The sequence below is a fragment of the Aquila chrysaetos genome, chromosome 8 (assembly GCF_900496995.4).
Source record: "Aquila chrysaetos chrysaetos chromosome 8, bAquChr1.4, whole genome shotgun sequence".
NCBI classification, from domain to species: domain Eukaryota; kingdom Metazoa; phylum Chordata; class Aves; order Accipitriformes; family Accipitridae; genus Aquila; species Aquila chrysaetos.
The window spans coordinates 46732058-46754025 of NC_044011.1; the positions used below are offsets into that span (position 1 = coordinate 46732058).

At 65.0% G+C, this 21968-nt stretch overlaps 2 protein-coding genes across 14 annotated transcripts; one reads left to right on the plus strand and one right to left on the minus strand.

Moving 5' to 3' along the window:
- The first annotated feature begins 692 nt into the window (after positions 1–692).
- Positions 693–13406, plus strand: ROBO3 (roundabout guidance receptor 3). Its single transcript, XM_030021182.1, is given in 28 exon segments — positions 693–840; positions 3531–3727; positions 3729–3858; positions 4865–4941; positions 4943–5023; positions 5126–5246; positions 5326–5464; positions 6045–6172; positions 6256–6380; positions 7184–7355; positions 7458–7669; positions 8029–8110; positions 8195–8363; positions 8450–8626; positions 9032–9146; positions 9232–9451; positions 9535–9647; positions 9762–9933; positions 10060–10245; positions 10339–10465; positions 10547–10653; positions 10738–10890; positions 11044–11188; positions 11260–11427; positions 12567–12673; positions 12753–12830; positions 12915–13022; positions 13098–13406. Coding segments are annotated over 28 exon segments (3972 nt in total). The 3' UTR covers positions 13313–13406.
- ROBO4 (roundabout guidance receptor 4) lies at positions 13372–21855 on the minus strand. Of its 13 annotated transcripts, none has more exons than XR_003924693.1 (20): positions 21400–21855; positions 20873–21284; positions 20656–20794; positions 20454–20581; positions 19560–19669; positions 19231–19450; positions 19013–19134; positions 18425–18596; positions 18194–18344; positions 17979–18109; positions 17441–17605; positions 17064–17358; positions 16416–16970; positions 16206–16337; positions 15945–16094; positions 15435–15875; positions 15028–15353; positions 14775–14912; positions 14414–14678; positions 13372–13841 (listed from the first exon to the last, which is right to left on the minus strand). XR_003924693.1 is itself a non-coding variant. In XM_030023074.1 (20 exons), the coding sequence occupies exons 1-20, from the start codon at positions 21514–21516 to the stop codon at positions 14533–14535; spliced, it is 3963 nt and encodes a 1320-aa protein (XP_029878934.1). In that variant the 5' UTR covers positions 21517–21855; the 3' UTR covers positions 13372–14532. The 13 variants fall into 13 exon arrangements, 12 of the variants coding, with proteins under 12 accessions (XP_029878934.1, XP_029878933.1, XP_029878932.1 ...); XM_030023074.1 differs by having other exon boundaries at positions 13372–14678; positions 20873–21151; positions 21239–21284; XM_030023073.1 differs by having other exon boundaries at positions 13372–14678; positions 16206–16334; positions 16416–16565; positions 16596–16970.
- Between the last annotated feature and the right edge of the window lie 113 nt (positions 21856–21968).

Genomic DNA, 21968 nt, shown 5'->3' on the forward strand with positions numbered 1-21968 from the left:
GGCCCCAGCACCCCCAAAAGTGTCACCCACCTCTGCCAGCACACCCCACTGTTGGGGGCCGTGGTGATGAGGCTGTGCCCCCCCCCGAGCAGCCCCGTTTCCCCGTGGGATGAGGGGGGGGGGTTAAGCTGCTTTTTGGGGTTCACTGAAGGGGGGGGGTGTCCCCCGGGTGGCACTTTGGCTGGGGGGGGGTTACGGGCAACCCCGTGGGGTGTCGTTGTCTTTGGAATGAGGCCGGGCAGCACAGCAGCCTCTCTTCCTCCTCCTCCTCCTCCTCCTCCTCCTCCCCCCACCCCAAGACCCCCCACCCCTTTTTCCTTTGCCCCCCCCAAAGGTCACCCCAATCCTCCTCCGCCCCCTACCATGGCCCCCCCACCCCATATGGACCCCCCCCATCCCCCTTCCCAAAAAGGGGGGGGGGCAGGGATACCTCCCCCTCCTTCCCAGCCCCCCCCCTCCCCACCCGCACTGGCCGCGCCCCCGCTCCCCACCGGACCCGGGGGGCGGCGCCGCGGGCTGAGCCCCGCTCAGCCGAGCCGAGCCGAGCCGAGCCGGGTCGGGTTGAGCCGAGCCGAGCTGAGCCGAGCTCAGCTGAGCCGAGCCCAGCTGAGCTGAGCTCAGCCGAGCCGCGTCGGACCCCGCCGAGCCGAGCCGAGCCGAGCCGAGCCGAGCCGAGCCGGGCCGGGCCGAGGATGCTGCGGTACCTGCTGAAGACGCTGCTGCAGATGAACCTGTTCGCCGACTCGCTGGGAGCCGAGGGCTCCAACTCCTCCCAGCTCCTGCTCGGCATCAACCGCACCATCGCCGCCCTCCACCTCCCCGGCCTCCCCCCCGGTAACGGTACGTGGCCCCGGGACCCCGCTGTCTGTCCCCGCTGTCCCACTGGAAATAGCCCGTAGCACACCCCCCCCCCCCCCCCGCCCAGCCCCGAGCTGGGATCCCAAACCGGTCCCGGGTCCCCGCGCTGGGACCTACCCCAGGTCCCCAGTCTGGGAGCGAGCCCGTGGCCCCAAATCAGCCCCGTGTCCCCACGCCGGCACCGGCTCCGTGTCCTCGGGCCAACCCTCGGACCGCGGACCGGGAGCAGTCACTTGTCCCCAGATAGTCCCTGGGACCCCAAACTGTGACCAGACCGGTGGCCCCAAATCGGGAACAACCCTGTGTCCCCAAACCAGCCCCATGTCCCCAAACCAGCCCCCTGTCCCCAAATTCCAAACCCGGAGCAACCCCCTGTTCCCAAATTGGCCCCATGTCCCCAGACTGACCCCCACACCGTGAACTGGGACTGAGGTGGTGTCCCCAGATAGTCCCCATGTCCCCGGACCAACTCCCAGATCCCAAACCGGGAGCAACCCCATGTCCCGAAACTGTCCCTGTGTCCCTACACCAACCCCATAGCCCCGAACTGGAAGTGACCCAGTGTCCCCAAACTGCCCCCATGTCCCCGCACCAATCCCCAGACTCTGAACGAGGACCAGCCCTGTGTCCCCAAACTGTCCCCGTGTCCCCAAACCAACCCCCAGACCCTGAGCCAGGAGAGACGCTGTGTCCCCAAACCAGCCCTGTGTCCCCAAACTGTCCCCATGTCCCCAAACCAGCCCTGTGTCCCCAAACCATCTCCATGTCCCCAAACCAGCCCCACATCCCCGAGCTGGGGTGCGGTGGGTAACAGCCCGGGCCAGGTGCGGGTGCCGGGGGGGGCGAGGGAAGGGGTGTCCGCCTGAATTTTAAGTCCATTTTTGAGCTTTTTCCCCTCTTTTTTTAGTCTGCGCTTCCCCCTCCAGTTGGCTCTGGGTGGCCGATGAGGGGGGGGGGTGTCCCCAAGCCCCCGCGGGACCCCCCGCCCTGGCACAGGAGGGGGCCTGGCCTGACCCCCCGCTCATCCCAATTAGCCACCGGGCCCAGCTGCGGCCCCCTCGGCCCCCGCTGTGCCCACCCCACGCCACCACCGCCCCACGGGGTACCCGGTACCCCACAGCATCCCTCCCCGTCCCCATGGCAGCTGCATCCCGTCCCCATGGCAACGCATCCCGGCTGCTTGGGGCGCCCCAAATCGCAGCCCACTCCCCCCCCGCCGCAACACTCGGGAGCTGGGACGGGAGCGTGTGTACACGCGTGTGCAAATGGGGGGGACACGCACGAGTGCAGCGTGCACGTGTGGAGCCGCAGGCATGAGTGTGCATGCGTGTGCATGCGTGTGCATGCGTGTGCCGATACGCAGGGACGTGGGTAAGTGCAGGCTTGCGCGCCTCATCGGGATGCGTGTGTGGATGTGCACGGATGTGCGCGCCCCGCGTGCGTGTGCAAATGCGCGTGTGCAAATGCACGTCTGTGCCTGCACGCACACCCCTGTGTGAATACCCATGTGTGTGCACGCACCTCGGTGTGTGTGCACATGCACACCCCTCCACGAGCGCACACGTGTGTGCGTGCAGCTGCGTAAGTGCATGCACACCCCTGTGTGAACGCACGCGTGCACGCACGAGCGCGTGCGCCCGCGTCTATAAGCACACGCGCGCGTGCAAACGCGTAGCTGATGCACGCATCCGTGCCCGTGCCCGGCTGCACATGCGTTCGTGCATGTGCGCGTGTGTGCACGCGCACTCATGCGTGTGCAAGCTGCGTGTGTGCCTGGGTGTGCGCTTGCGTGGGTGCGCAGACCGTCTCTGGGACAGCAGTGACACTCAGTGAGCACAGCCTGAAGTGCAGTGCCAGCCGTGGGTGGCACTTGGGGACACGGGTGGGCCATGCCAGCCCGACCCAGCCAGTTAGACCCCAGCGTTAATGAGCATTAATTATCCCAGAATTAATGAGCATTCATTAATTCCCGTGCCCTAAGGGTGGGGATTTTACTGGAACAGCCCCACAGACCCAATATGGTTGGGTATGAAGCGGTTTCTCCAGTCTGGAGTTACCAGCTCTGCTATAGAAAATCACCATTTGCAGCTGGGGGAAAAAATCCCCTTTTGGGGAGAATTTAGCCCCAACCCCATTTCCGCGGGGATGCCCAGTTGGAAACTGGGTGGAAAAGGGGCATTACTGGGACCAGAGCTGCTTTGTCCCCCTGTCCTCATCCCCCCGTGTGTCCGAGGTCTGACACCCTCCCGGTCCTGCTCCCACCACACCAGCACCCACCCTCGGGTGGGGGGAATACACTGGGCTGAGACTTGGCCACACTTCATCTCACCGCCTGGTCATCTCACCTCTTGGTTGGCGGGGCGGGGGGAGATGCTGGGCTGAGACTTGGCCACACTTCATCTCACCTCCTGGTCATCTCACCTCCTGGGCCGAGACCTGGCCATACTTCATCTCACCTCCTGGTCCCCTCACCTCCTGGTTGGGTGCGGGGGGAGACACTGGGCTGAGGCCTGGCCACAATTCATCTCACCTCCTGCTCACTAAGCAAAGCAGGCGACGGTGCCAGGAAAGCTCCATGCAACCCGACGGGGGTTGCTCAGCCCCCCAAAACCCCCTTCCCCACCTCCCTGGGGGAGGTCGTGGGGACCACCCCCCCCCTATTTTTTACCCAGGGTCCCACCCTCAGCTGGAGGACATGGCACCCCGTATCGTGGAGCACCCCACGGATCTCCTGGTCTCCAAGGGGGAACCGGCCACCTTGAGCTGCAAAGCCGAAGGGCGCCCATCCCCAGCGGTGGAGTGGTACAAAGATGGGGAGCGGGTGGAGACGGACCGGGAGGACCCCCGCTCCCACCGCACCCTCCTGCCGGGGGGGGTCCCTCTTCTTCCTCCGCATCCTCCACGGCCGGCGGGGGAAGCCCGACGAGGGGGTCTATGTCTGCGTGGCCAGGAATTACCTGGGGGAGGCCACCAGCAGGAACGCATCCCTGGAGGTGGCCGGTGAGTCCCCCTGGGGGGGACGACACGGGGGGACAGCGGGGAGGGCTTGGGGTTAGGGGGGGGACTGGGGGGGGGGGGGGGGTCTGGTGTCACCACGAAGCCCAGCCCGGTGCGGCGGCTCAGGGGATGAGGGGCTGCAAAATCCTCAGGCCTGGCGCTGCTGCTGAGCAAAAAGAAGGGAAAGAAAAGGAAAAGAAATTAAAATAATTGAAAATGAGGGAAAAGAAATGAAAATAAGTAAAAGAAATGAAAGGAAGCGAAAATAAGGGAAAAGGAAGAAAAATACGTAAAAATAAATGAAAATAAGTAAAAGTAAAAGAAAATAAGTAGCAGTACAGGAAAACAAATGAAACAAAGTTAAAACAATTGAAAATAAGTGAAAATAAGGGAAAGAAATGAAAAGAAGGGAAAATAAAAGAAAAATAATTGAAAAAAGAAGTGAAAAGTTAAGATAATTGAAAATAAGTGAAAATAATAGAAAAGAAATGAAAAGAAGGGAAAAGAAGTGAAAACAAAGGGAAAAAAAAAGAAATGAAAATCGAAAAGAAACAAAAATCATTGAAAAGAAGGGAAAAGCATCGGAAGTATTTGAAAATAAATTCAGATAATTGCAAATAAATTAAAATAAGTGCCGATACACTAAAACCAATGACAGGAACGTCCCCGGTGCGACCCCAAGCTTCGGCCCTTGGGGGGTGCCACCCGCTGAGGCTCAAACCCAGAGCCGGGATGACGCCGGAGTTAAATCCAGACCGGGCTTAGACCCGAACTCAGTCACCAGGGATTATTTTGGGGGGGACAGGGCTAGATCCGGGGGGGGCGGGCAGCGTTACACCCCGCATCGGCGGTCGGATCCAGGTCCTGCCGATGTGAAATGCAGCATCGCTCGGCTTTGGTATCTCCATGCTGGGAGGAGGGGGGGGGGGGGGTCCCCAGCATTAGGGGTGCAGGGATGGGGAAACTGAGGCAGGGCTGATGTCATGACACCCCCCGCCCCCCCCCCCAGTGCTGCGGGACGATTTCCGGCAGCCCCCCGGGGACGTGGTGGTGGCGGCGGGCGAACCGGCCGTCCTGGAGTGCGTCCCCCCCCCGCGGCCACCCCGAACCCAGCGTCTCCTGGAAGAAGAACGGCGTTCGCCTCAGCGACGAGGACGAGCGCTTGACGGTGAGGGATATGGGGGAGGGGGGGGTGTCCCCCCCCAAAACCTGGGGGGCGCGGGGGCTGAGCCCCCCCCCCCCGCTCTGGTTGAACCGGGCTGCCTGGCAGATCCGCGGCGGGAAGCTGATGCTGGCCAGCACCCGTAAGAGCGATGCCGGCGTCTACGTCTGCGTGGCCACCAACGTGGTGGGGGAGAGGGACAGCGAGCCGGCCGAGCTAGTGGTCTTCGGTGCGTGGGGACGGGGATGTCATTTTTGGGGTGCCGGGGGCGGGTGCCGTCCCGGCAGGACTGACGGCCGCCCCCGCAGAGCGCCCGGCGTTCGGCAAGAGGCCCCTCAACAAAGCGGTGCTGGTGGAGGGGACAGTGGAGTTTCCCTGCGAGGTGGTGGGGGACCCCCAGCCTGCGGCTCGCTGGCGCAAGGAGGAGGGCAAGATGCCTCCGGGAAGGTAAGCGGTGGGCGAGGGGGCTGGCACGGGCGGTGGGTGCCAGGGCCGGGGTGGGGGTGTCTGGGGTGCAGCCGGGTGGCATCGCAGCGTGCCGGCGTGGTGCGCTCGGAGCGTCTCGCATCTCCGTCGCAGACCGCATCTCCACGGTGTCGAGTATCCCCATGGCATCCCATACCCCCGTTGCGTCCTCCAACCTCGTTGCACCCCGCATCCCCATCGCATCCCACACCCTCGTCGCATCCCGCATCCCCATCGCACGTCACGTGTCTCCATCGCACCCCCCATCTACATTGCACCTCACAGCCCCATTGCATCCCGAATCCTCATTGCATCCTGTATCCCCATTGCATCCCGCATCCCCACTGTATCCCCCATTTCCATCGCATCCCACATCCCCAGAGCACCCACATCCCCTTCGCATCCCAAATCCCCATCACATCCCATATCCTCATGGAATCCCACATCCCCATCGCATCCCGTATCCCCATCGCATCCCACATCCCCACGGCACCCTGCGCCCTCGTGGCATCCCGGCACCCTGTCGGTGCCGCGGCCTCGTGGCGTTCCCCCCCGGCTCCAGGTGGGAGGTGTTGCCCGACAACACCCTGCGGATCAGCCGGCTGCGGGCGGAGGACGAGGGCACCTACACCTGCGTGGCCGACAACAGCGTGGGCAGGTCGGAGGCGTCGGGCACCCTCACCGTGCACGGTAAGGGGGGGTCCCTGAGGGAGCACCCATGGGTGCTGGCAAAGTGGCCGGGCAAGCCCTTTTCTCTCCCCGCGCTGCGGCAGTGCCCCCCCAGCTCGTCACTGGCCCCCGCGACCAGACTGTCACCCCCGGCCAGAGCGTGACCTTCCAGTGCCAGAGCAAGGGCAACCCGCCGCCCGCCGTGTTTTGGCAGAAGGAGGGTAGCCAGGTCTGTCCCCGTCCCTGTCCCCATCTCCATCCCATCCCACCGCATCCCATATCCTCCTCCCATCCCATCCCATCCTGTATCCCCATCCTATCTCATCCCATCCCATATCTTCATCCTATCCCATATCCTCATCCCATCCCATCCCATCCCCATCCCATCCCTGTCCCCTTCCCAATCCCCAACCCATCCCCATCCCCATCCCATCCCTGTCCCCATCCCAATACCAATCCCAATCCTCCTCCCATCCCATCCCTGTCCCCATCCCCGTCCCCATCCCCATCCCTGTCCCCATCTCCATCCCATCCCACCGCATCCCGTATCCTCATCCCATCCCCATCCCCATCCCAATCCCAATCCCAATCCTCCTCCCATCCCATCCCTGTCCCCATTCCCGTTCCCGTCCCCATCCCCGTCCCCGTCCCCATCGCTGTCCCCATCTCCATCCCATCCCACCGCATCCCATATCCTCCTCCCATCCCATCCCATCCCATCCTGTATCCCTATCCTATCTCATCCCATCCCATATCCTCATCCCATCCCCAGCCTACCCCATTCCCATCCCATCCCCATCCCCATTCCCATCCCCATCTCATCCCATCTCTGTCCCCATCCCAATCATCATCCCACCCCTGTCCCCATCCCAATCCCCATCCCCTCCCATCCCCATCCCACCCCTGTCCCCATCCCAATCCCCATCCCCTCCCATCCCCATCCCACCCCTGTCCCCATCCCAATCCCATCCCATCCCCTCCACCGTCCTCCCCCACTCAGCAGCCCTCTGCACCCTTCCCTCCCCTCCCCAGACCCTGCTGTTCCCCGGCCAGCCCCCGCAGCCCACCGGCCGCTTTTCGGTGAGCCCCAGCGGCGCCATCACCATCGCCGACGTGCAGCCCACCGACGCCGGTTATTACCTGTGCCAGGCCATCAGCGTGGCCGGCAGCGTGCTGGCCAAGGCGCGGTTGGAGGTGGAAGAGGGTAAGTCCCAGGCGGGCAGACAACGGGTGCATTTGGCGCACGAGCGGCACCCATCCCGGCACCGAGGAATTCCCGGTTTCCCCCCACCCCTCTTCACCGCAGCGCCGGCTGAGCAGCGACCGCCGGTGATCCGCCGGGGTCCCGCGAACCGGACGGTGCTGCCGGTGGGGGCCACGGCGCGGTTGCCTTGCCGGGTGGGGGGCGGTGACCCCCCGGCCAGCGTGGGGTGGCTGAAGGACGGGAGCACCCTGGTGGGTGCCCAGCCCCGCACCAGCCTGCTGGAGAACGGCACCCTGCAGATCACCAGCCTCCGGGTGAGCCGGTCCGGAGCGGGGGCTCAGGGCACCCACTCCCGGGGGGGGCACCCATGGGGTGGGACTGCAGGGGCGGGAGGGGCTCCAGGGGTGGGGAAGGGGGACGGTGGGTGCTCAGGGTGGTGGGACCAAAGGGAGATGGTGGGTGCTCAGGGTTGTGGGTGCTCACGGTGACGGGAGCTCCGGGTGGTGGGTGCAAAGGGCAATGGGTGCCCAGGGTTGTGGGCGCGAGGGGCGGCGGGTGTGAAGGGTGGCGGGTGCGAGGGGTGATGGTTGCAAGGGTCGGCGGGTGCAAAGGAAGCGGGTGCGAGGGGTGGCGGGTGCTCAGGGTGATGGGGCAGGAGCTCTTCCCCTCGCAGGTGACGGACTCCGGGCACTACGAGTGCGTGGCCACCAGCTTGGCGGGCGAGACCCGCTGGGGCGGCTCCCTGGAGGTGCAAGGTGGGTCACGGGGACGTCACTGCGCTGGGGACACCGTGGCACGGGGGACAAAGCCACCCCAGACCTCCACGCATCTCCCTGCAGGTGATGGATCCGACCTCTCCCTGCCTTCCCCCGAGCCCGGTGTCCTCCCCGGGCCACCCTCCACCCCTGTGGTCACCAACGTCACCAAAAGCAGCGTCACCCTGAGCTGGAAAGGGAACGAGGACAGCGGTGCCGCCGACATCACCTCCTACGTAGTGGAGGCTTTCAGGTATCACGCAAGCGTCCTCTCCGGGTGCAGGGGTGACGCGGTGGCCCGGTGCCACCCCACCACGGGTCACCCCTGTACCCTGGCAGCCAGGCGGCGGGTGGCCCATGGCAGACGGTGGCGGCCGACGTGGAGGGTGAGACCCACACGGTGAGCGGCCTCGTCCCCGACACCGTCTACCTCTTCTTGGTGCGGGCGGTCAACGCCTACGGGCTCAGTGACCCCAGCGGCATCTCGGAGCCCGTGCGCACCCAAGGTGAGACCCAGCAGTGACGCTGGCAGAGGTGTCTGTGAACCCACCACCCTGGGGTCCATCTCTGCTTGGTGATGTTGATGGAGGTACCCACGCACTCACCGCCCTTGGGCGCATCTCCGCTTGGTGACGCCAATGGGAGTGCCCGTGCACCCACCACCCTTGAGTGCATCTCCACTTGGTGACGCCAATGGGAGTGCCCATGCACCCACCACCCTTGGGTACATCCTCGCTCGGTGACGCTGATGGAGGTGCCCGTGCACCCAAAACCTTTGGGTGCGTCCCCACCCAATGACGCCAGCGGAGGTTCCCATGGACCCACCGTGGGAATGTGGTGTCCCCGTGGCATCCCCACTTGCTGACGCCAGTGGAGGTGTCCATGGTCTGTCCACCCTCTCATTTTTTCGGCAGACGCCAGCCCCACGCAGCAAGGGCTGGACCCCCAGCAGGTGCAGCGGGAGCTGGCACAAGTGGCCGTGCACCTACAGGAACCCGTGGTGCTGCCGCCGGGTGCTGTCCGCCTCTCCTGGACCGTGAGTGCCGCGCCACGCCGCCGGTACAGGGGTCCAAGTGCCAAGTATCCCCCCTCCTCACCCCACCCTCCCCTTGGGTCCCCAGGTGGAGCGCCAAACACCCTTTGTTCAGGGCTACCGGGTGCTGTACCGGCAGCACGGTGGGCACTGGGAGGAGGCGCGGGTGGTGCGGGCACCGGGGGAACGGGGGGCCTTGCTCACCGAGCTGCGCCGAGGCCAGGACTATGAGGTCAAGGTCCGACCCTACTTCCATCATCTCCACGGCCCCGACAGCGCTGTGCGCGCCCTGCGCACCCCCGAGGCGGGTGAGTGCGGGGATATGGGGGATGGCGAGGGTCCCTGGGGACCCCCGGGAGGTGACACCCCCCCGCGTCCCCCCCTCCAACAGCCCCCAGTGCCCCGCCACGAGCCGTCAGCGTGGCCGGTAACGGCACCAGCGTCCGCATCTCGTGGCAGCCGCCGCCGCCGGCTGAGCAGAACGGCGTCATCCGCGATTACCGGGTAAGGGCAGACGGTGGCGGGGACGCGGCGGGTCCCCTCTGTCCCCCCCCCGCCGTGACACCGTGTCGTGGTGTCCCCATGGGTGTCTCCCTTCGTTTCCCCCCCCGCCCCCAGATTTGGTGCCTGGGCAACGAGAGCCGCTTCCACATCAACCAGAGCGTGGAGGGGACGGTGCTGGCGACGGTGCTGCGGGGACTGGTCCCCGGTGTCCCTTACCGTGCCGAAGTCGCTGCCGCCACCGGCGCCGGCGTGGGCGCCCGCAGCGCCCCTGTCCCCATCCGCATCGGTGAGTCCCTCGCCGCCACCGCCGCCGCACCCGTGGGTAGGGGGGTGGCGGGGGGTCACCCCGGTGCTGGGGACGGCTCCTCGGCACCCCTGCCGGCGTGTCCCCCTTCCCCGTGTTGTTTGCAGCCCCCCCCGGCAGAGCGGGATGCGGGGCCGGCAGGCGGGAGCAGCGTGGCCGAGCGTTTGGCCGAGGTGGCCAGGCAGCCGGCCTTCATCGCTGGCGTTGGCGGCGCTTGCTGGGTCATCCTCGCTGCCTTCGCCGCTTGGCTCTACGGCCGCCGCCGGAGGAAGAAGGAGCTCAGCCACTTCGCCGGTATGGGAGAAGGCGCTAGCCCCGGGACCCCCCCCCCGCCCCGACCCTGGCACCTATCACCCCACCAGCCACCCGCCGCCTCTCTCTTTACAGCATCCTTCGCCTATACGCCCACCGGTAAGCCTACAGGCGCCGCGGGGACCCGTCGCGGCCCCTCGCCGCCCTCACCCCCACCTCTTTCCGCAGTCGCCTTCCCAGCTCCGGCACGCAGCAGCCCCAGGTAACGCCCCGGTATCCACCCCCCTCTCCTCGGGACCCCCGGTGCCAACCGCCGGCATCCCTTTACCCCATCTCCTTGCAGGGCAGCCGCCGGCGGTGGTTACCCGTGGCTGGCGGACGCGTGGCGCGGTGGCGGCGCGGCCGGTGCCGCCGGCTGCTTGGGGACCACCACCGAGAGATACTACAATGGTGAGCGGTCATGATGGGGACGGGTGGCTTGGACTGGGGGGGGGGGTCACGGTCAAGGCTGACGGTGCCGATTGCCTCCTGCAGATGCCGGCATCACCCGTTACATCGCCCAGACGGAACAATTCGGAGCGGGGTCTGGAGAGGGGCCAGTTTACAGCACCATCGAGGCGGGCGGCGAGGAGCTCTGCACCTTCCCCCGTCCATTCTCGCAGCACGGGACCCCCTACGCCGGGGGGGGTCCCCAGCTGATGGATGCCCCCCAGGTGTCCCGTGGCCGAACCGAGCATGGTAGGGCGGTGGGATGGGTTGGGGACGCACATGGGTGTGGACGGCACGGTCCCCTCCCCACAGACCCCTCCCCGGCATCCTTCCTCACCGCAGGGACCAAAGCGAAGAAGTTGGGGCAAGCGGTGAAACCGCCGGCAGTGAGCTGGACGGAGCTGCTGCCCCCGCCACCCTCGGCCAGCGAGCTCAGCCAGTGTGCCCAGGAGGAGGAGGAGGAAGAAGAGGATGAAGAGGAAGAGGCAGCCAGAGGGTGAGTGTGGGGGGCTGGGGGGGCTGGGGTGTGCTGGCCCCAGCACCCACCCTGTGGCCCCCACCCTGCAGGTCGGGGAGGGAGGAGTGGTACCCCGGTGAGGATGTCCCCTGTGCCACTGGTGCATCCTCGCCTGCCGCCTCCTCCGGCTGCCGGTCCACCGCCACGCTGACACCATCGCCCCATGCCACCGAGGACATCCCCCGGCTCCGCGACTTCGATAGCCCCCGCCTGCCCCGGTAGGAGATGGGCCTTGCTTGGTCCGGCCGTGCCATTGGGATCTGGATGTCCCATCAGGGTCTGCATGTCCCACCATGGTCTGGGTGTCCCATCGTGATCCAGCTATGCTGTCACCATCCGGCCCTGCCGTGCCACCACGGTGCAGCTGTGCCATTGGGGTCCAGATGTCCCATTGGGGTCCAGATGTCCCATCACAATCCAGCTTTGTTGTCATGATCCAGCCCTACTGTGCCATCATGGTCCGGCCATGCCATTGGAGTCCGGATGTCCTGTTGGGATCCAGATGTCCCATTGCAATCCAGCCACGTTGTCATGATCCGGCCCTGCCATGCCATCACGGTCTGGCCATGCCATCAGGGTCCAGATGTCCCACTGGGGTGTGGATGTCCCACCATGGTGCAGATGTCCCTTCGTGATCCATCCGTGTTGTCACCATCTGTCCCCACCGTCCGGTTGTGCTCCGGCCGTGCTGTCACGATCCATCCGTGACGCTGTGGGCTGGCTGTGGCATAACAATCCAGCTGTGCCATCGCGATGCAGTTGCACCATCACGAGCTGGCTGGGACATTGCCATCCAGCTGTGCTGTCATGGCTGCCTCTGCCATGATCCAGCGGTGCCATCACAATGCTGGCATGCCATTGCAATCCAGCTGTGGCATTGGGGCCAGCTGTACCGTTGCAACCCAGCTGTGCGGTTGCAATCCAACAGTGCTGCGATCCAGCTGTGCAGTTGCCATCCAGCTGTGAGGTTGCAACCCAGCTGTGCGGCTGCATTCCAGCTGAGCAGCTGTTATCCCACTGTGTTCCGGCTGTGCCATTGTCGGCCAGCCGTGCCATTGCAACCCTGCCATGCAGCTGTGATCCAGCTGTAGCCCTGCCATCCAGCTGTGGTTCTCCCACCCAGCTGTGCCACTGGACTTATCCAGCTGCCCTTTGCAAGCCCAGCCATGCAGCTGCAATCCAGCTGTGATGCTTCAGCCCACCCATGCCATTGCCCTCCAGCTGTGCCATCACCACACGGCTTCCCCCTGCTCCAGCACGGCACGGCACCAGGGATTGTGCCAGCACCGCGGTGGCCACCGAGCCCCCCACCCTGGTCCCCGCACCCCGGCTTCACCCCACACCCCCTCTTTGCCAGGAGACCCCCCCACGGCACCAGCACCCCCCCGCGGGCAGCCAGCCCCCCCCTGAGTCCAGATGCCAGCAAGGGCCACCCGCCCCGGACCCGCCGCCCCCGCGGCACAGGTGAGCCCTGGGGGGTCATTTTGGGTGGATGGGGGGCTCACCGGCTGGGGGGGGGGCCTGACACCACCATCACCCCCAGGGAAAACCTGCAGGGAGACCCCGAAAAGTCACCCGAAGCCCAAATGCAGCCGCTACCGCCGGGAAAAGCAGCAGGGAGGTGAGCGGGGGGGAAGGGGGGGGGAACGGTGGGGGGCTTTGGGGGGTCAGGGGGTCTCAGCCCTCTCCTCCCTCTCCGCCGCAGACCTGCCACCGCCACCGCTGCCACCACCGGGCGAGAGCCCTGGCCCCTTGCCGGAGCGGGAGCCGAGTGGGGCCGAGCGCAAGGTCACCCATCGCCCAGCCCGCAGCGGTAAGCCAGAGCCAAAGGTATCGGGGGGGGGGGGGGTGTCACCGCCGACCCCCAACCTTGTCCCCTCCCTTGCAGATGAGGTCGTCCCCTACGGCAAACCCTCCTGCCTGCCCCGAGGGCAGGTGTCCGGCAGCTGCTCCACAACGGGCAGCGTCTCGTCCCGCGGCTCCACCAGCTCCCGCGGCCACGGCTCGGGACGCAGCCGGACGCCGGGGGACCGCGGCGAAGGGACCGGCCATCGCTGCCGCCCGGGTCCCCCGTTTCCCTGCCCGTCGCAGGAGAAGCGATGAAGCGAAGGGCGAGACGGTGGCAGGGTTGGGGACACGGGGATGGGGACACGGGGGGGGGATCGAGGGGATGCTCTTTAATTTCTGAGTGGCACCATGTAAATAGGGTTGCACAGAGCCAGCGGCCGGTAGGCGGCAGCGCGAGGGGGGAACAAGGATGCTCGGGGCGGGACAAGGACGCTCAGGAGGATGGACAAGGATGCTTGGAAGAGGCAAGGATGCTCCGGGAGGGATGAGGAGGATGCTCAGGGAGGGATGAGGACCCTGGGGCCAAGGACAGTTGGGAGGCACAAGGACGCTGGGGAGGGACAGGGATACTCAGGAGGGATGAGGACCCTGGGGACAAGGACAGTTGGGAGGGAGGAGGATGTCTGAGGAAGGATCAGGATGCTTGGGGAGGCCAAGGACAGTCACTAGGGACGAGGACCCTGGGGAGGGATGAGGACGCTTGGGGAGGCCAAGGACAGTCACTAGGGACGAGGACCCTGGGGAGGGATGAGGACCCTGGGGAGGGATGAGGACGCTGGGGAGGCATGAGGAGGATGCTCAGGAGGGACGAGGACCCTGGGGAAAAGGACATTTGGGAGCAATGAGGATGCTTGGGGAGGCCAAGGACAGTCACAAAGGATGAGGACCCTGGGCAGTGACAAGGACGCTGGGGAAGGATGAGAATGCTCAGGAGGGACAAGGATGCTCAGAGGGGGCACAAGGACATTCAGGAAGGACAAGATGGCTTGGGAGGGATGAGGACACTTGGGAGGGCCAAGGATGGTCGAGGTGGGACAAGGATGCTGAGGAAGGACGCGGACGGTCAGGAAGGATAAGAACAGTCAGAAGGAACAAGAACGGTCAGCAGGGAGGAGGACAGTGGGGGGACAATGATCCTGAGGAAGGACAAGGACACTTGGGATGAACAATGGTGCTTGGTTTGGATGAGGATGGTTGGGGGGATGAGGATGCTGGGGAGGGATGGGGACAGTTGGGGAGGATGGGGACACTTGGGGAGGATAAGGATGGGGACACTGGGGAAGGATGAGGACACTTGGGCTGGGCAATGGTATTTGGGCTGGACGAGCATGGTTGGGGGATGAGGATTTGGGGGAGGATGAGGACACTTGGGGAGGACAAGGATGTTGGGGAAGGAGGGACACCTGCCCACCCCAGTGCCACTCACCCTTCACAGGTGGCTATTGCTAGCAGAAAGCCCCTTTTTGGGGAACTGCTTAATAAAGCTGGATTTTAGCTGAGCTGAGGGGACTCTGGCCTTGCCGTGTCCTACACCCTGGGGACTGCCACGCCACTGTCCCTCCTGTCCCTGGCTCGCCGCCCACCCTGGCCCAGGGACTGCCACTCCCTGACCTGTGGCCACCTGGAAAGAAAAGGGGACATTTTCCAGCACCCCACAATGGGTGACACCCTGCACCGTCCCCGGTGCCCATCACCCCAGCACTGGGGCACTGCTCACCGTGCTGCGGGATGCCCGTGGCCGCCTCTGTCCCGACTCTCCATGGGACCTCCAGCGCCGTCCCCCAGTCCCAGGTGGGGACGGGGACCACGGGCAAGAAGACCCCCTCCAAGGGTGATGGTGGTGGTGAGGGACCTGCTGGGGAGAAGGCAGGAGACAGCGACGTCACCATGGTGTCATGATGGGGCCACCTTCCCCGAGAAGGTGACAATGCTTGGGGTCAGAGGAGGGGGTCCAGGGACCCTTCGCTCACCCCCATAGGCCCCATCGGTGTCCTCGAGGCTGAAGCAGAGGCCATCGACAGCTACGGCCAGCGCCCGGGCGAAGCTGGCATCCAGGAGGAAGGAGCCATCGCAGGAGCTCACCAAGCTGCAGCGGGCGCTGGCGAAGTTGTCCTCCGAGACAGACCCCCAGCCGTTCAGTAGTGACCCCCCTGGCGAGCCCCTTGTTGCTGGCCGCTCTTCCTCCTCTTCTTCTTCCTCCTCCTCCTCCTCACCCAGCTCAGAGGCTGGTGGCCCATAGATGTAGCCATAGGTGTGTGGCGGTGAGAAGGACCGTGGCGTGGCTGGTGCTGGAGGGCTGTGGGGGGACATGGCGAGGATGCTGCTGGCACTGGGGGATGCTGCCACGACGGTGGTGTCCCAGGGGGACGGGGTGTACCTGGGGCAGGTGGTGTCCTGGTCCATCTCCAGGTCCTCAGCCACCCGCTGCGGTGTGAGGACTCCGTCGCTGAATGCCGGCGAGAGGCGCCCGGTGACCGGTGACCTGTCCCTTGGGTGCCTGGTGGCCGGGTACATGTCCTTGGGGTACCTGGTGGCCAGAAACATGTCCCTTGGGTGCCTGGTCACCAGTGATGCATCCCTGGGGTGCCTGGTGGCTAGGAACATGTCCTTGGGGTACCTGGTGACCAGGGACATGTCCTTGGGGTACCTGTTGCCCAAGAACATGTCTCTCTGGTGACCAGTGACTGGGGACATCTCTTCAGGGTGCCTGGTGACTGGGGATGTGTCCCTTGGGGGCCTGGTGGCTGAGGATGTGTCCTTGGGATGCCTCATGGCTGGTGATATGTCCTTTGGGTACCTGGTGATCAGGAACATGTCCCTTGGGTGCCTGGTCACCAGTGATAGGTCCCTAGGGTGCCTGGCTGCCAGTAACATGTCCTTGGGGTACCTGCTGCCCAAGAATGTGTCCTTGCGGTGACCGGGGACCGGAGACATCTCCTCAGGGTGCCTGGTGAGTGGGGATGTGTCCCTGGGGTGCCTGGTCACTGGTGATGTATCCCTGGGGTGCCTGGTGGCTGGGGACATGTCCTTTGGGTATCTGGTGGCCAGAAATGTGTCCCTTGGTTGCCTGGTCTCTGGTGATGTGTCCCTGGGGTGCCTGGTGGCTGGGGACATGTCCTTGGGGTACCTGGTGCCCAAGAACTAGTACCTGTGGTGCCTGGGGACTGGGGACATCTCCTCAGGGTGCCTGGTGACTGGGGATGTGTCCCTGGGGTGCCCAGTGGCTAAGAGTGTGTCCTTGGGATGCCTGGTGGCTGGTGACATGTCCTCAGGGTACCTGCTGGACAGGAACATGTCCCTTGGGTGCCTGGTCACCCATAATGGGTCCCTGGTGACCAGAGACATGTCCTTGTGGTACCTGGTGGCCAGGAACTTGTCCCTGCGGTGCCCAGTGGCTGGGGACTTCTCCTTGGAGTGCCTGGTGACTGCAGATGTGTCCCTTGGGTGCCTGCTGGTTGGAGACATGTCCCTCTGGTGCTTGGTCACTGGTGATGGATCCCTGGGGTGCCTGGTGACCGGGGACAGGTCCCTCAGGCACCTGGTGACCAGGGTGGTGTCCTCAGGGTGCCTGGTGGCCAAGATTGTGTCCCTCTGGTGCCTGGTGGCTGGTGATGGGTCCTTGGGGGGCTGGGTGGCCGGTGACATGTCCCTGGGATGCCTGGTGACTGCTGACACATCCTTGGGGTGCTTGCTGGCCAGGAACATGTCCTTGGGGTGCTCAGGGAGCAGGGACATGTCTCTAGGGTGTCTGGTGACCGGTGACACATCCCTGGGGCTCTCAGTGACTGGGGACGTGTCCCTGGGATGCCGAGTGGCTGGAGATGCGTCCCTGGGGATCCCAGTGACTGGGGACATGTCCTTGGGGCACCTGGTGACCAGGGATGTGTCCCTGGGGCACACAGTGGCCAGGGACCTGCAGATGCAAGGGACACGGTGGCTTTTGCAGCACAGGGTTGGGGTGCTGAGCACCCAGCTGCATCCCCGGGGCGGGGACAACCAGACTCACCGGGTCACTGGTGGGTGCCATGCATGGGGTGGTCTTGGGGGTGTCACTGGTGACCCGGTGACAGCAGAGGCCAGAGAGGTGCCGCCCCGCTGCAGTTTTGGGGAGCTGAAAACCGGCAGCTGCTGTCGGTCCCCTCCGGCTGTCACTGTGGTGTCGGTGTCACCATCACGTCCCCTTCGCTGAGGCCACCCAGCTGCCGGCCCAAAATCCGTCTCCCACTCGCCTCTGCTCCCAGTGATGGGGACGTGGCCGGGGCCACCCATGAGCACTGGGGTGCTGTGCACTTGGTGCAGCTCTGCATAGGGGAGGGGGCACGCAGAGCCATGAGCCACCTCTCTGGTGTCTCCCGTGTCCCCCCATGTCTCCCCCATACCCACCTCGCTTGTGGATGCGCTCCCAGGGTGCTGGGTTCGGGGTGCTGGGCGACGTGCGCACCCCGGGGTGCCCCCCACTGCAGCACCCCGTCTCCCCAAGGGGCGGCGGTTGCCCCCTGTGGTTGGGTGGTGTGGGGGGGCCAAGGCTCGGTGGCTCCAAGGACAGGGCTGGAGGGGCGAGAGAGGTTGGGGCACCCATGGGTGCTGAGCCGGGCGTCCCTTGTCCCCTCCGTCCTCGGCTCTGTCTGTCCCCGGGGTCCCTGCTGCCTGAAGAGAGGTAACGGGGGGCACCCAGGCAGGGGTCCCATGGCACTGGGGGGTCCCCACGCATAGGGTGGGGGTATCGGGCACACTTTGCTGGCCCCATAGCACCCTGTGAGGGTCCTAGGCACTGGGTGGGGGGTCCCGTGGCAGTGGGTGAGGGGTCCCATGGCACTGGGTGGGGTCCCAGCCCTGGGGCTCACTGGAGGGATGGGGGTCCCATAGCACCGGCGGGGTTCCCAAGGCACTGGGTGGGGGTCCCAGCCCCCATGGGGCTCACTGGAGGGGTGGGGGTCCCTGCCGTCACTGTCCAGGAGCCGGTTGCTGAGGCTGCTGCTGCTGCTGAGGTTTCCGGGGGCACAGCCGGGTTTCCAGGGGCCACCGAGCCACGGCGAGTCACCAGCCACCAGCCTGCGGGGCAAGGGGTGCCATCAGGGTGCCCCATCCCCACCATGCCAGGGATGTCCCCGTGTCCCCCACCCCACGGCTGCTCACCTGCGGTGAGGTGTGGTGTCCTGGCTCTTGAGGCGCTGGCAGAGGAGGAGGAGGAGGGCGAGCCAGGCCAACCAGAGCAGCGAGCCAGCGGCTGCAATGACGGCGGGCTGCTGCAGCACCCATGCCACGCCGGTGCTCTCCGCCGTCAGCCCTGCAAGGGTCCCACCGGTGTCACCCCTGTGCCACCACCTTGACCCCTACCTGCACCCCACCTCGGTCCCTGACCCCTACCCAGGACGCTGCAGGTGGCATTGCTGGGAACCCCCAGCCCTGCACCATTGAAAGCCGCCACCTGGACACAGAATTCGGCCCCAGGGCTTGGGAGGAGAGTTTCCAGGTGTCGGGTGCCTTCGTCCACTGTCCTATTGGTGGTGTGCTGCCAGCCCTCGCCCATTGACCAGACCTGGCAGGCACCAAGAGGATGGGGCCCCTTAGATGAATCTCTTTGGTGGACCTCCATTGATGGATCCCCCTTGGATGGACCCCTTTGCATGGACCCCCTTGGATGAATGTCCCTAGGATGGACCCCCCCCCCCGGATGGGCCCCCTTGGATGAATCCACTAGGATGAATGCCCTGGGATGGATCTCCACCTTGGTTGGCCCCTTTGGATGAACCCCCTTGTCAAGATCCCTCTTGGATGGACCCCTTGGATGGATCCCCCCTTGGACAGGCACTCCTTGGATGGCCAACCTTGGATAGGTCCCCACCTTTGATAGGCTCCCTTCTTGGATATATTCCCCTTAGACAGATCCCTTGGATGGACCCTCCTTGGCCCGAAGTCCACCAGCCCTGCCCCCCCCGTCCCATCACCCCAAACCTTGTAGCCCCGGATGATGCCATTGTGCGCCTCAGGAGGAGGTGGCTCCCAGCTCACGACCACGGTGCCATTCCCTGTCTCAGCCTGGCCCACGGTGACGTGCTGGGGCGCCGCGCTTGGCACTGCCGGGACAGGAGTGCTGAGACTGCCTGGGACCACCAGCCAACCCCTCCATCCTCCACCCGGGCATCCCTGGGGACACCCAACACCCAACGCACCTTCCTCGGGTATCCAGAGGTGCCTGCTGTTGCTGTCCAAGCCCTGGGTCCCTCCAGCATAGGGTCGGACCTTGAACTCGTACTTGTAGCCCCTGCGGAGCGCAGGGATGATGGCGCTGAGCTCCCTGCCTGCGTCGTGTTGGACCCAGGAGGTGCTGGCAGGGAGCAGGCAGCGGTACAGCACCATGTAGCCCACCGGCACCGGTGCTGGCATAAGCATCTGAAGGGGATGGGAAGGATTACGAGTCATGGTGAGACACGGGGGATGTGGCTCCAGCCTCATCCCTGTGTCCTGTCCTCTGGTGGGGACATCCCGGCATCACACCAACCTGCCAGCGGAGCCGGACAGCGGCGGTGGGCAGCATGGTGCCATTGTCCAGGTGCAGCCGCACGGCCAGCAGGTCCCGTGGCGCAGCCTCCTGCCGGTCTGACAGCTGGTCTGTGGGGCAGAGGGAGGCTAACGGTGGGGCCGGGCAGGAGCAAGGTCCCCTGGCACCTGCCAGGGCACCCACCTCAGATACCCATGCCTGGAGACCCTGATGTCTCCCTGGATGGACCCACTCAAATGGACCCCTTGGATGGACCCACTTGGATGGACCTCCTTGGCCGGACACCTTTTGATGGATCTATCTTGGATGGATACCTCTTGGATGGACACCTCTTGGATGGATCCCCTTTGATGGACCCCATGATAGACCCCTATTGATGTGTCCCGAGACGGACCCTTTGGATGAATACCTCTTGTTCAATCCCCCTTTAATGGACCCCCACCTTGGACAGTCCCCCTTAAATGGATCTTCTTGGAGGAACCTGCTTGGATGGATGCCCTTTAGATGGACTCTCTTGAATGGATCCCCTTGGATGGACCCCCACCTGGATGCATCCCCTGAGATGGATCCCCTTACATGGACATGCTTGGATGAATCCTGTTGGATGGATGCTTTTAGATGGACCTCCTGAGATGGACCCCCTTCAGAAGTACTCCCTTTGATGGACCCTCCTTGAAATGGACCCCCTTAGATGACTCGGTTGGATGGACCTTTTTTTGATGGACCCCCTTGGATAGACCTTCCTGGATGGACCCCCATGGATGGACTCCCCTTGGATGACCTCCTTGGATGAACCCCATTAGATGGACCCTGTTAGACGGATCCCCTTGCACGGACCCCCAGATGGCCCTGGGTGTCTGTGATGGTGGAGCCCATGGAGGTCCCACCACTGACCTTCCACGCGGAGGCGGGCGGTGGCGGCGGCGGTGCCCAGCTGGCTCTGCGCTGTACACACATAGGTGCCGGCGTCGGCAGGTGTCACGGCGTAGAGGCGCAACGTGTGCTCCCGGTCCACCTCATGCCTGCAGGTCACCAGCTCTCCATCAGCCCCATCCCCACCCCGGGGATGGGACACCTCCACCCTGCCACCACCTACCTGCCCCAGGGCAGGTCCCCACGTTCCTTGTGCCACTGCACCCGCGGCGCTGGGTCACCTTGGGCGCCGCAGCCCAGCTCCACGGTGCTGCCGGCCACCGCTACAGCGTCGCTTGGGCGCCGCACGATGGTTGGCTTCTCTGTGTGGGGGACATTGAGGACATGGCACCAAGTCTGGGCATGACGTGTCCACCACCCATGGGAGACCCTTGGCTTACCTAGGACGGAGACGCGGGCCCCCCGGCTCTCCCTCTCGCCCGCCGCATTGGCCGCCACGCAGATGTAGAGCCCGGAGTCGCTCCGTCGCGCCGGTGCCACCCGCAACTTCCCGTTGGTGACCACATACCTGTCACCCGCCAAGTCCAAGGTCACCCCGTCCTTCTTCCAGGTGACACGGGGTTCGGGGTGCCCCAAGGGGGGGACGCAATCCAGCTCCAACGCTTGCCCCGCCGTGGCCACCAAATCACCCGGCTGCAGGCGGAAATTCTCCCGCAGCGCTGCGGTGGGGACACCATGGGTGGGGGGGGACACGCAGGGTTTTTTAGGAGCCCCCCACCCGCATCGTCCCCACTGGGTGTCCTTACCAGCTGTGGTTTGGGGTGCCGCAGCTGCGCCGGGGGGGGTGGCAGCCTGTGGGGTGACGTAGAGGCTAGTGGGCGCACCAAGCGGGCACGGTCTCAGCCCCGGGGTGGGGGGACGGGGGGCAAAGTTAAGGGTATTTTGCCCCCCCGGGGGCTGCACTCACCTCCCTGGCGCAGCGCGGTGAGGCAGAGCCCCAAGCCCAGCGCCATCGCCCAGCCGCCCGCCATGCCAGCCCTGGCCAGCCTTCCCTCTTCCTTCCTAAATCCTGGTCCCTCCCCATCAGCACAGGGACCGGATCCGGCTCCGGATAGCGGGGGACAATAGCCGGACGTGGGGGCCGGGAAGTGCTGGAGGTTGGAGGGGGTTGCACGGACACAAACAGATCGGGCAAGCCATGGCAGTGTTAGCGCCTGGGCGCGGAGGCACTGGCAGCACCCAGAGGCAGTGGGGATGGGGACGCCAGCAGTTAACGAATTTAATTAACCAGAAGAAATTCCCCCCTCCCTGCCGTGTTCAGAGGAAGACGAATGAAGAAGAAACGAGCTCTCGGCTGGGGGCGCCGTCAGTAGGGATCAGAGTGAACCGTCCAGGGCCTCCCAGGCTCTGCAAGCTTAAATTTGAGCGCCAGCCAGGTGCGTCGAGCTCATCTGGTCTCAGCTGTCACCCACCTCTCATGCGTCCCCCCCACCCCAGGCGGGCACCCTGTCCCACAAAGACACCCAAGGGTGCCGC